The 14,454-nt window shown below is 43.8% G+C and overlaps 1 protein-coding gene across 4 annotated transcripts in view; it reads left to right on the top strand.

Moving 5' to 3' along the window:
- eps15 (epidermal growth factor receptor pathway substrate 15) overlaps positions 1-14,454 on the top strand; it is a 130,651-nt gene that overhangs the window by 92,973 nt on the left and 23,224 nt on the right. For all 4 annotated transcript variants that reach the window (XM_055641782.1, XM_055641781.1, XM_055641778.1 and 1 more), the window contains exon 14: positions 12,675-12,836. In XM_055641782.1, the coding sequence (XP_055497757.1) occupies positions 12,675-12,836 (162 nt within the window). The remainder of the gene's footprint in view (positions 1-12,674; positions 12,837-14,454) is intronic.

Genomic DNA, 14,454 nt, shown 5'->3' on the forward strand with positions numbered 1-14,454 from the left:
CTCCCATTCCGAAACTGACCTTTCTGTCCTGGGCCTCCTCCATGGCCAGAGCGAGGCCCACCGCAAATTGGAGGAACAGCACCTCATAATTTGCTTGGGCAGTTTACACCTCAGAGGTATGAACATTGACCTCCAATTTCAGGTAATCCCTGCTTTCTCCTCCGCTTCCTAGCTCTCCCTCAACCCACTGTCTCTGCCTCTTCCTTTCTTCTTCCCACCACCCCCCATCCCTCACCCTCACATCAGTCTGAAGAAGGGTCTCGAGCCGAAATGTCACATTTCTTTCGCTCCATAGATGCTGCCTCACTCACTGAGTTTCTCCAGCATTGTCTACCCATTCACACAAGTTATGTTATCCCACTTTCCTCACCCACTCCCTACACATTAGAGGCAATTTTACAGACACAAGGTAAGCTACAAAGCAAATGCGTCTTTGTGATGTGGGAGGAAAACCACGCGCTTGCAGGGAGAATGTGCAAATTCAACACAGCCAGTGCGAGGACAGGATCGAACACAGATCTCTTTCATGTGAGGCAGCAAGTCCACCAGCTGTGCCACTATATTTTATTTTCCAACACACAAAAAATTATACGTTGATAACTTTGGTTACTAAAAAAAAAAGAAACTATCCATTTTCAGTCTTAAATCTCGAAGTGATGCTATTTACAGCTACTGTATGTTTTAATTCAGTTCAAGACTATGGGACAGTACATTGGCCATAAAGTTGCTGCCTAAAATTGCCAGAGACCTGGAATTGATCCTGAATATGAGTGCTGTCTGTATGGAGTTTGCTCCTTTTCTCTTTGATCGCATGGGTTTTCTCCGGGTGCTCTTGTTTCCTTCCACATTCCAAAGGTGTGCAGGAACCTTTTTCAGACATATATATATATATATATATATATATATATATATATATTTATTCTTGACTCTTGTCTTACGTTGCTAATGTGTGGGATAGAACTAGTGTACGGGTGATCGGTGGTCGGCATGGACTCGGTGGGCTGAAGGGCTTGTTTCCACGCTGTATCTTTAAACTAAACTAAAAACACTAAAACCAGAGGAAATCTAAAGAAGGGTCTCTACCCGAAACGTCACCCAATTTCTTCAATCCAGAGATGCCGGCTGCACCATGGAGTTCCCCCGCACAATTAAAGCATGGAATAGTCTTCACCCTACCATAGTTACCCAACCAGACGCAACTAAATTTAAGGTAGCTCTTATTTTCCAAGAACCCTTTTTTGCTTAAGTCTGAGTCAAGAGTTAAGAGAGTTTTATTGTCATATGTCCCAGATAGGACAATGAAATTCTTGCTTGCTGCAACACAACAGAATATGTAAACATAGAAACATAGAAATTAGGTGCAGGAGTAGGCCATTCGGCCCTTCGAGCCTGCACCGCCATTCAATATGATCATGGCTGATCATCCAACTCAGTATCCCGTACCTGCCTTCTCTCCATACCCCCTGATCCCCTTAGCCACAAGGGCCACATCTAACTCCCTCTTAAATATAGCCAATGAACTGGCCTCAACTACCCTCTGTGGCAGAGAGTTCCAGAGATTCACCACTCTCTGTGTGAAAAATGTTCTTCTCATCTCGGTTTTAAAGGATTTCCCCCTTATCCTTAAACTGTGACCCCTTGTCCTGGACTTCCCTAACATCGGGAACAATCTTCCTGCATCTAGCCTGTCCAACCCCTTAAGAATTCTATAAGATCCCCTCTCAATCTCCTAAATTCTGGAGAGTATAAACCAAGTCTATCCAGTCATACATGTCCAGTCTATCCAGTCAAACATAATACAGAACAGGAGATAAAAGTTCAGTGTGTCTATATACCATAGACCATATGTATATATACACAATAAATAAACAGATAAAGTGCAATAGGCTGTTATTTTTCAGAGTTTGGAGTTTGGTGGTGGTGGGTCCATTCCTGTTTAAATTCCATTTGGAATATTTTTGAAGGACCAGGAAACCAAGAAGCAAGAGTTACTCCAGGGAGTTACTTCAGCTCCAGTGAGTGAATGAGTTGGTGTACAGCGGTTGCGGCGAGGCGGCGACTGGACAGCAATAGCGGCCAGATCTCCCACAATGCAAAGGGAGGGAGAAAGTGGCCGACGCCGACCAGTTGCCGTGGCAGTGCGCATGTGCAGGGCGGCACATGCGCAAAACCACGGCCGATGATGTGCTGACCGTTGTTGAGCGCATGTGCAGGGGGAGGATGTGCAGGCCGCGGCAGTGCACATGTGTAAGGGAGCCGGCTGTGCCGGCAAAAGAGAAGCGGGCGGAGCGTGGAGACCCGGACACGGATACGGATGATGGGCCGATACGGAGAGTGACACAGAGACAGAGATAAAGAGGGGGCCCGCTCAGAATTAAACGATAGGTAGCCCGGTTTCTTGCCAAGCCGGGCAAAATGACATGGCATTTAGGTTGCCCGTTGGCACTTTAGGTTGTCATTGGCACCTGGGCAATTGCTAATTTCGAGCCCTGCATGCCTAAAGGTGATGCAAAGTCAGAAGTGATATGAGCAGAATTAGGCCATTCGGCCCATCAAGTCTACTCTGCCATTCAATCATGACTGATCTATTTCTCCCTCCTAACCCCATTCTTCTGCCTTCTCCCCATAACCCCTGACACCCATACTAATCAAGAATCTTTCTCTGCCTTAAACATATCCATTGACTTGGCCTCCGCAGCCTTCTGTAGCAAAGAATTCCACAGATTCACCATCCTCTGACTAAATAAATTCCCCCCTCCTTAAAGGAATGTCCTTTAATTCTGAGGCTATGACCTCTAGTCCAAGACTCTCCCACGTGGAAACATCCTCTCCACATCCACTTTATCCAAGTATCTCTGCTAGGGCTCCAGCACTTTCTTCCTTAGTTTCTCACTATGTTCTAGGATATACTTGATCAGGCCCTGGAGATTTATTCACCTTAATATGCTAAAAAATTGCCAGCATTTACTTTTTTCTTGTAATATGGCTTTGTTCCAAGACATCACTATTCATCTGCCTTATTTCCTTAGCTCCCATGACCTTCTCTACAGTAAATATGGATGAGAAATATTCATTTAAAATCTCGCTACCTCCTGTGACTGTATATGCCTGTAATGATTCTTAAGGAAATCTATTCTCTCCCTACTTTCCCTTTTCCTCTTATTATACTTAATCAGTTAGCATTCTCTTTTACTTTATTTGCCTCGCATGTATTCTTTTTGCTCTCCTGATTTCCTCCTTAAGAGTTTTCCTACATATCGTACTTAGTGGACTGGCTTGATCTAAATTGCCTCTACCTCACATGTGTCGCCTCCTTTTTCCTGACTTGAGCCTCAATATCCATCTTCAACCAGGGTTCCTTAGTCCTGCCTGCTTTGCCCTTCACTCTCACAGGAACATGCTTTAGTTTAGTTTATTTTTGTCATGTGTATGAGGTACAGTGAACAGTTTTTTTGTTGCATGCTATCCAGTCAAGAAAAAGACTATACATGATTATATTCAAACTGTCCACAGGGTAAAGATACAGGATAAAGGGTGTATCATTTCCTACAAAATAACGTCTGATTAATGATAGCTTAAAGGTCTCCAGTGAAGTAGATGAGAGGTTAAGTCTGCAGTCTGGCTGGTGAGAGGACAGTTCAGTTGACTGATAACAAGTGGGAAGACCTTGTCCCTGAATCAGCAAGTATGCGTTTCAAACATCTGTACCTCTTTCCTAATGGGAGAGGGTTGAAGAAGGGAGTGACTGTGGTGAGGCAGGTCCTTGATTATGCTGGTGGCCTTTTCAAAGTAGCGTGAAGTGCAGATGGAGTCTATGGAAGAGAGGTTGGTTTATGTGATGATCTGGGCTATGTCCACAACACGCCTCAAATTATTTCGGTCTTGAAGTAGGTGAGGGTTGTTGGGGACATGCTGAACTTATTAAGCCTTCTAAGGAAGTAGAGGCATTGGTGTGTTTTCTTGGCCATTGCTTTTATGTGGCTGGTCCAGGACGAATTGATGGTGATATTTGTTCCAAAGAACGAAGCTTTCAATCAACTCTACTCTACAATCAACTCTACTTCAGCATCATCAATATATCTAGTGGGGTGCCTCAGGGATCGGTGTTGGGTCCTTTGTTGTTTGTCATGTACATCAATGATCTGGATGAAGGTGTGGTAAATTGGATTAGTAAGTATGCAGATGATACCAAGATAGGGGGTGTTGTGGATAATGAAGAGGATTTCCAAAGTCTACAGAGTGATTTGGAAGAATGGGCTGAAAGATGGCAGATGGAGTTCAATGCTGATAAATGTGAGGTGCTACACCTTGGCAGGACAAATCAAAATAGGACGTACATGATAAATGGTAGGGAATTGAAGAATACAGTTGAACAGAGGGATCTGGGAATAACCGTGCATAGTTCCTTGAAGGTGGAATCTCATATAGATAGGGTGGTAAAGAAAGCTTTTGGTATGTTAGCCTTTATAAATCAGAGCATTGGGTATAGAAGCTGGGATGTAATGTTAAAATTGTACAAGGCATTAGTGAGACCAAATCTGGAGTATGGTGTACAATTTTGGTCGCCCAATTATAGGAAGGATGTCAACAAAATAGAGAGAGAGTACAGAGGAGATTTACTAGAATGTTGCCTGGGTTTCAACAACTAAGTTACATAGAAAAGTTGAATGTTAGGTCTTTATTCTCTGGAGCGCAGAAGGTTAAGGGGGGACTTGATAGAGGTCTTTAAAATGATGAGAGGAATAGACAGAGTTGATGTGGATCAGCTTTTCCCTTTGAGAATAGGGAAGATTCAAACAAGAGGACATGACCAGAATTAAGGGACAGAAGTTTAGGGGTAACATGAGGGGAAACTTCTTTACTCGGAGAGTGGTAGCGGTGTGGAATGAGCTTCCAGTGGAAGTGGTGGAGGCAGGATCGTTGGTATCATTTAAAAATAAATTGGATAGGCATATGGATGAGAAGGGAATGGAGGGTTATGGTATGAGTGCAGGCAGGTGGGACTAAGAGAAAAAAGATGTTCGGCACGGACTTGTAGGGCCGAGATGTCCTGTTTCCGTGCTGCAATTGTTATATGGTTATAATATATATATATCAGGGTGTTTGTACTGCTTCACTTCCTGAAATCAATCACAATCCCCTTTGCCTTGCTGACATTGAGGGAGAGGTTGTTGTTTTGGCACCAGGTTACAAGGTTCTCAATTTCCTTCCTGTACTCAGTCTCTTCATTATTTGATACCCGGCAACTCAGTCCTTGAACTCTTCCTTTCGCACTTTTGAAAGACATACTTATTAGACATCCTTTTACCTTCAAATAAATATTTCCAAAATTAATTGTAAATTCCTGTTTAATACAAACAAAAAATAGCCTTGTCCTAATTTAGGACTAAATTTGAATCCTGTGGATTCAGCTGTATATTTATCATTCCTAAATTAAAAAAAAATGTATTTGTTTCCATTGGAGATCGCGTGTGTTACCTCCTGTGTTCCAATTTTCCTCTGTCATTCCAAGCATGTGCAGGTTGGGAAGCTAATTGGCCATTGTAAATTGGTATTGGTTTATTCTTGTCACGGTGAGAACCTTGTTTTGTATGCTATACCAGTGGCAGTTAATAGCTGAGTCTCACGTACGAGTTGACACAAGAGGTACCCCGAGTTAAAACTCGTGGTAATAATGTACGATTAACGTACGGAACTCGTGGACGCAACTTAGAGACTCGTGGCACTAACGGCAGGTACTCGTGAAACTTGTCAACTCTTGCAAAAAATCAAGCATGTTTAAAAATTTCCACGAGTCAATTTTACTCTTGTGGTTAAGAATTGAAACATTTTAACTTGTTGTAAGAACGTAGTGGCCCGTGCGTTTACCTTAGTGTATCGTGAGTCTACCATGGGAACTCTTTAACTCAGCGGGCAGGCAGCAGCAGATTGTCACTACCTTCAGTTTCCCAGCGACAATCACCTGCCATAACGCGAGAGAGATCATGCACTGTTGTTGGTCTCCTTTGCACGTCGGTGTTTCTGTCCTTCACCACTCATTGTTGGCCCTATCTGTCACCACCCCCACCTACACCCCTCTGCTTCCCGGCCATGTGTGTGACCCCTTCCCTTCCCTCTCCAGCTCCCCGTCCATTGCACCAGCGCGGGGGCTTTGCACTGTCTTCACGTCGGCGATGCCTGCAGGTCAGTGCCAGTCGCCCCGGGGCAGTTGCTCCCTTCAGTTTCCCAGGGGGTCGGGATGGGACGGGAGTTGGGAGGGAAAGGTGGGGGGGGGGGGTTGGGTGGGTTAGGTGAGCAGGAGAGTGGGGTTGTTTGCAGAGGGAGGGGGCAAGGGCAGTACAGTTCACAGTCTCGGCTCCTGTCCAGGGGGGTGGCCGGAGACGTCAGGACCAACGGGCCACCGACCCCCAGGTCCACTAGGCCCACTGCAAGCACGGAGAACCCAGAGACCCACAGCCAACAGCAACTCCAGAGGAAGCCGCTCCCCGATGGGCCGCTACGGCGACAAGTGGCAGTTCGCCCACAGCCCGAGCCTGCAGCCCTTCACCTCCACCCCTTCACCTCCACCCCTCTCCCCTCAGTCCGACACCGAGACTTCCTGCTGAAGATGAGCAGCTGCCGGCTGGATGAAGTGGCAGCCGGTACCGTAGGGGCAGAAGCTGATGGTGTGCAAGGTACGTCTTGTTCTTGGGGTGGTGGATGAGGGTTTCAAACAAATCATAAGTATAACTGCTCTGGCATTGGATGGTGCGCATTTTCCCTTTGTAGGTCACATCAATAGATGCGGCCGCGCTGAATTCTATCTTTAAAACAAAGCCACAGGATGGAGAGGTCTTCTTTAACACTGTTGCTTATTAAAACATAACACTGTTGCTTATTAAAACAAACCTTCAATCAGGATTGGCACAAGAGTAACTCGGGAAACAAACTTGGAACATCGCAGAAATGACAAGCAAACGGCAAACTTGTCATACCCGTGGGAACTCGGTTAAACTCTTGATCATACACTTGCAATCTCGTACACAACCACGAGTCTTTCACTTGGGGCACCTCTTGTGTCAACTCGCAACGTGAGACTCAGCTTTAAGACTTTCAGTTTGGCACGTGGATGTGCAGAGAATGGAGGGATAAGAAACACATTCATGCAAAGGAGATAAGTTTTATATGTTCAGCAGTCATTATGGGCCAAAAATCCTGTTCCTGTACTGTAAAATCCTTTGATCTATGCACGTTTTCAGCTTAAGTTTAAATATTAACCAATTTTATTTTAGAAATATATTTGAATATTAGAGATATATGAAGGTTGTTTAAATCTCCACGTTTTTCCAGTGTCAATGCCTTCGGCCTTGTGAGCTGTCAATAATGAGAAAATGTGACCAATTGTGCTCCTTTGTCAGTGTTTATCATCGCCTACAACAGGGCAATGGGACGTGCCCAGGAGGTCAGGTTGTACTCGTAGGGAAAGAATGAGCCAAAATCGCAGAGCCCATACCTGCACCACCCACTAGACTCTTGAGATATGATGGGCTAGCAATATAACCAACCACAATATACAGACACCGTGACGTCATATGTCAGTTTTTGTGAAGACAGTTGCATACGGATCAGGTTCAACAACGACAAGCCTTCGTTTACAGCAGAACTCAGCCAGTCTAAAGATGAGGCCGACAGGAGCATGCAGATATCTACAGGCAGGCCAAGTACAAGCTGAGAAGCGGAATGCCAAGGAAAGGTACTCTGAGAAGTTGAGGACCAAGTTCTCAGCTAATGACTCATCTTCAGTGTGGAAGGGCTTGCAAGAAATCACCAGCTACAAGAAGAATGCCCCCCGCTCTTTGGACAACCGTCAGCTGACTAACAACCTGAATGAGTTCTACTGCAGGTTTGAAAGGCAGAAACATAACCCAGGTACCCCTTCTCTCCCCTCCCCCACCCATCCCTCCCCAATCAACCCTCACACTAATTACTGCCTGATTCCAGTCTGCAAACACTGGGCTCTCCTCCACTATCTCCCCACCCCCTAACCTTCTTGCTGCCCAATATCAGTCTGGCCACTTCTCCATCACTAACAATAGAAATTGAGGAGGCGCAAAAGCTATTCAGGAGACAAAGCTGGTAATCTCCAGGGCCGGACAATGTTTCCCCCTCTACCCTCAAGCTCTGTGCCGAACAGCTGGCACCAGTCTTCACAGCCATTTTCAACCAGTCCCTGCAAACCTGCACTGTCCATGTCTGCTTCAAAGTCTCCACTATTGGCCCTGTACCAAAAAAGTTAAGGATTACTTGTCTTAATGACTACAGGCCTGTCGTACTGACCTCTGTAATCATAAAAAACCCTTGAAAGACTTGTGCTGGCCCAGCTGAAAATTATCAAAACCCCCTGCTGGACCCCCTGCAGTTTGCATACCAGGCCAATAGATCAGTGGATGACACAGTCAACCTAGGCCTGCACTTCATCCTCCAGCACCTAGACTGCCAAGGGACCTATGCAAGAATTCTGTTTGGATTTTAGCTCTGCATTTAACACCATTGTGCCAGAGCTACGACACTCCAAACTCTCCCAGTTAACTGTGCCCGAACCCCTCTGTCAGTGTATCACCAACTTCCTGACAGACTGGAAGCAGCTTGTGAGGCTGGGAAAGTACACCCGCTGACCCTCGGCCTAGGAGCACCGCAAAGCTGCATACTCTCCCCTCTCCTTTACTCTCTTTACACCAAAGACTGCACTTCCACAGACTCCTCTGTCAAGCTCCTCGAGTTTGCGGACGACACAATCCTGATTTGACTGATCCAGGATGGGGAGGAATCTGCCTATAGACGGGAAGTGACACAGCTGGCGTCCTGGTGCCATCACAACAACTTGGAGCTCAATGCTCAACAGTGGAATTGATTGTAGATTTTAGGAGAGCCTCATTATCAACAACACTACAGTCACAACTGTGCAGTCATATACGTTCATCGGAACCATCATCTCCAGGGGCCTTAAATAGGAGGCCACCATCTACTCCACAGTCAAAAAGGCCCAACAGAGGATGTACTTCCTGTGGCAGCTGAGGAAACACAACTTGCCACAGGCAATGATGGTCCAGTTTTACACTACCATCATAGAGTCTGTCCTCGCCTTCTCCAGCATGGTCTGGTTTGGCTCGGCCACCAAGCATGACATCCGGAGGCTACAGCGTATCATTCGATCAGCCAAGAAAGTTGTTGGCTGCAACCTTCCCCCTATTGACGAACTGTACACTGCAAGGGCCAGGAAGTGAGTGGGTAAGATCATCTCTGACCTCTCTCACCCTGGCCACCAACCCTCTGAAGTACTTTCCTCTGGGAGGCGACTCGGGACTATCAAAGCCACCACAGCCAGGCATGAAACAGTTTCTTCCCACGTGCAGCAGGTCCACTCAACAGCTAAAAGTCTGTAGCTTTTTTCTCTATTGTGCTTTATTTTCACATGTTTAAATTATAATGTTTTATTTTTAATTGTCTGGTGTATATTGTGTTTTTACCATCTGTGAGCAAAGTACCAAGTCATATTCCTTGTATGTATACATACTTGGCCAATAAAATTTTAGTCTGATTCTTCTTGTGCTTCTTCCTCATCTGGCAGAGTATAATGTGGATTTAGACAATTATCTTTTGCAGATGTGGACTAGTTCACCAGGGAATGAGATCAGCATAGTCTCATCCAATTTGTCAAAATACATTGTTTTATCATTTTTAATTACTATTTTGAAGTAGTATTAAGATAAAGAATTGGAGAGAAAAACACAGGTTACAGAAAGATTTACTGAATTAAAAAGTAGCATAGTACTTCAGTGCCTTATGATACTGCAGTCCTTGGGTTATATTACAGTCAAGTCATAGCAGCATACATAACCAATGTTTAAAAATAGCTTTTTCATGCCTTTGGAGAGATGGAAGCAAGAAACATCCATTTAATTACAAAACTGGTGAAATAGGAAAGAAAAATTTGCAATAGTGCAATGAGCCAAGCTAACTAAGCATTTATACTTTTAAAAATAGATAAAATAAAATTCAGTCTATTTAAAGCCACATTTCTAGAAAGCTGCAATCAAAGTAGAAAATGTAATATTTAGCAGTTATGCAGCATAGTGGAAGGGTTAATATTTCAGTTCATTGAACTTTGTCAGTGCTGCAACGGTTTAGAATTTTAATGAGATTTATCAAGGAGGCAGAGAAGTGGGGGGAGAGGACAAAAGAAATGAGGAAGATGTATGATTTGGCTGAGCACTAGCAATTAATTGATAAAAAATATATGGTGATGCAAGGCAAAATCGTGTCAAATTTTTTTTTAAAAACAAGAGACGGTTTGTCTCTCGAAAGGAGGTTGGTCATGGAATCATTGCCGGCATCTTCTGCACCAATTATTACGTTCTAAAAAGATTTAAACTCAATGATGGAAGCAGTCCATATTCCCCAATTTTGAATTTCTATGGAATAGCGTAGAGTCTGATACAGTAAGGTATAGCATAGAAGCGGGTCCTTTAGCCCACATTGTCTGTGCCTAATATTATGCCAAGCTAAACTCTTATTTCCCTGCCAGTCCAAAAGCTTCTCTTATCTACTTGCACCACCACCTCCTGCAACGTATCCCAGGCACCCACCACTGTGTGTCTTCTGAGAAAAAGGTCCCGACTATCCATCCTATCTATGCGCCTCATAATTTTGTATACAATAAACCTTCCATATAATGGACCACACAGGGCGAGATGGTGTCCATTACCACCAATTGTTGACTATAACCGAATAAGGGATTGACACGTACAGTACTTTTGCAAAAACATCCAGTAAAAATACACCATACAATAAACATAAGGGACGTAAAATACACAATACCTTGGGGCAGCATGATGGTGCTGTGGGAGAGTTACTACGTTACAGCGCCTGACACTCGAGTTCAATCTGGCGCCGGATGCTCCTTGTGGCAGCGTGTGTTTCTTTCGGGTGCTCTGGTTTCCTCCCCCATTGCGGAGATGTTCAGATTTGTGTTCTGGGGCGCCCGGGGTTGGGGTCTGGCCCGGATCTCTGGCACTGAGGTGACGGCTCTGCCAGTGTATTGCAGAGGCCAGTTGTGCTGAAATCTGCACATCTTTGCAGTTGGGAGCTGTGAGCTGTCACAGTCTTTGTCTTTGCAATGTGGGAGGAAAGATAGAACCACTACAGTAGTTATGTGGAGGAAAGATAGAACCTAGTGTGCAGGGTAGAACTAGTGCATGGATGAACATTGGTCGGCACTTATTTGGTGTTTCCACGCTGTATCTTGAAACTAAACTAAACTAAAATGGTTCAGAAACTCCATTTGCTCTATCCACCTAATGGTCATTCCATGAAACAACATCAACAAACTTGGTCACCAACAGATTTGGTCAACTCAAACCAGAATCCGTTATAAACCCCGTTAAACGAGGGTTTAATGAACTCGGGCAATCAGACCTGTTGCATTCAAAGTAGTGCTGACTGCCCCTAATTAACCCAAATGGGGGGAAATGTTCCCAATGTTGGGGGAGTCCAGAACCCTGGATCACAGTTTAAGAATAAGGGGTAGGCCATTTAGGACTGAGATGAGGGGACAAAATTTCACTCGGGTAGTTGTGAATCTGTGGAATTCTCTGCCACAGAAGGCAGTGGAGGCCAATTCACTGGATGTTTTCAAGAGATAATTAGCTCTTAGGGCTAAAGGAATCAAGGGATATGGAGGAGGAGGGGGGGGGGGGGGGGGGGGGGGGGGGGGGGGGGGGGGGGGGGGGTGGGGGGAAAGCAGGAGCGTGGTACTGATTTTATATGATCAGCCATGATTATATTGAATGGCTCGAAAACTGAATGTCCTACTCGTGCACCTATTTTTTTTTCATGTTTCTATGTTCTATGTTTCTAAAACCTATCCTGAATAATACTCTCCAATGACTTCCATACCACTGACCAAATTTGCCTCTCTCAATAACCTGGGATGGATCCCATCTTTCTTTGGGGATTTATCCACTTTAATGCTCTTCAAGCCCCCCAATTGCACCTCCTCGTTCATCTCAAATTGCCCTTACGTATTGTTATGCTCCACAATGAATTCGCCTCCATGTCTTTCTCCTTGGTGAATCCAGATGCAAATCATGATTAGCGTCTTGTCTACATCTCCTGACTCCAAGCACATATTTCCTCCTTTAACCTTGAGCTGTCCCACCTTCTCCCTGGTTGCCCTCTTGTTATAAATGTAGGTATAAAGCCTTGTGATTTTTCTTTAAATCCGACTTGTCGAGGCTATTTTGTCGCCCCTTTTGCCTCATCAAAATAGTGTGATATTGTATTACATTTAAAATATAACCTGTGGGTTATAAATGTGAGTCTCATAAAATGAGAGGCATTAAATGAAAATGAGGCAATATTTTGTTAATTAGAAGCATCCTGATTTATGCATTATATTTATACAAATGCCAGCACAGTTTTGAAGATAAAAAAATCTAATTTCTTGATATCAAGCACCACAATAGTAGTTCTGTCACTCAATAGTTGGATTTATCTTGTAGATGTTCAAAAATGTGTTCTGGGCAGTGGTTTGATTTTCTGTTGTGGATGTGACGGGATATCAAGCATGTATATATTTTTTTAACAATTTTGTTGATAAATTCTCTTTTTATATTAAATGACAGTTTTGATTGCAGGATCTCCAGGATGAAGTTGACAAGGAAAGTACAAACTTACAGAAATTACAAGAGCAGAGGCAAGAAGTACAGGATGTGCTCAATGGCTTGGATCAACAGAAAAACAAACTGGAAGAGCAGCTACATGATATCAGGGAGAAATGCACGGATGAGGCACATTTGGTATGTTGTAGTTAGTTGTGAACATAATTATGTAGCCAATTGATCACCACGCAAGTCTTTCTTCTGGAATTCATTTTGGGGCTAAAAGCCACAGCACCATGTAATAGACACACTTTCCAGCTCTTCAGCAAAAACTACAGTTTTAATATTTGGATCTTGTACTGTCTAATTTTCACGGGTTGATACTGACTAGAAATTACGCTCTTCGATTCAATAAATATGAAGCTTAGGTCTGGATTAAAACACAAAATCAGGAATACACCAGGTATCGTTTAGATTAGCTGTTTACCTCACAGGAAAACTTAAAAACAAAAGGGAAAAGCATTTTTGGAAATGGTCTGGCAAAACTACCCTTTTTTTCCCCACAAAAGTGTTGATCATAATGTAATTAGATGTAAATACTCAACCAGTTTTATTCCCTTTGGCCTCGGATTGATTTAAAGCTTAGATCCAAATGCCTTTTACAAAAATTCAGAAACACCATGTACAAAAAATAAAAGTAGCATTTTTTAAAATTCTGAAAATAAAATAAGGCACACTTTCTTAAGAATAATTAAATACACTAAAACAGATTAAATGAAATCAAATAAAATGTTTACTCATGGCATTCTTTGGGTTTACTCTTTGCAATAGGGCTAACATGTTTCTGCAATATTAGCCCTGGATTAGCCTCGACAGGCTGCTCCCTAAATTATAGACCAGTTAGCCTGACTTCGGTGGTGGGAAAGATGCTGGAGTCAATTATAAAAGATGAGATAGCCACATATCTGGATAGCAGTAACAGGATCGGTCTGAGTCAGCATGGATTTACGAAGGGGAAATCATGCTTGACTAATCTTCTGGAATTTTTTGAAGATGTAACTAGGAAAATGGACAAGGGAGAGCCAGTGGATGTAGTGTACCTGGACTTTCAGAAAGCATTTGATAATGTCCCACACAGGAGATTAGTGGGCAAAATTAGGGTACATGGTATTTGGGGTAGAGTGCTGACATGGATAGAGAAGTGGTTGGCAGACAGGAAACAAAGAGTAGGGATTAACGGGTCCCTTTCAGAATGGCAGGAAGTGACCAGTGGGGTACCGCAAGGCTCGGTGCTGGGACCGCAGCTATTTACAATATACATCAATGATTTGGATGAAGGGTTTCAAAGTAACATTAGCAAATTTGCAGATGACACAAAGCTGGGTGGCAGTGTGAACTGTGAGGAGGATGCTATGAGAATGCAGGGTGACTTGGGCAGGTTGATTTGGGATGATCAGCCATGATCATATTGAATAGCGGTGCTGGCTCGAAGGGCCAAATGGCCTACTCCTGCACCTATTGTCTATTGTCTAAATCTGACACCAATGGGGGAAAAAATGAGTATCAAGTGACATTGATATGATGTCCCTAGTGAACATTCCATTGTAGTGCAAAGGCAGCCGGTAGCTAAGTGATATAATGCAATCTGCGTCAACGATCCTAGTCCAGTGCCAAAACTGGGAAAGGGACTTAAAGCTAACACTGTAAAATGACTCAAGAGTATAAAGATGCTGGTACTCATGAAGATCTGCCTCATTTCAGATTCTTCACCTAAGTTAGCGGGGGCGGAGGTATTAAGTATTCATCTGAATAGATT

Source organism: Leucoraja erinacea, chromosome 10 (assembly GCF_028641065.1).
Source record: "Leucoraja erinacea ecotype New England chromosome 10, Leri_hhj_1, whole genome shotgun sequence".
Classification (NCBI taxonomy): Eukaryota; Metazoa; Chordata; class Chondrichthyes; order Rajiformes; family Rajidae; genus Leucoraja; species Leucoraja erinaceus.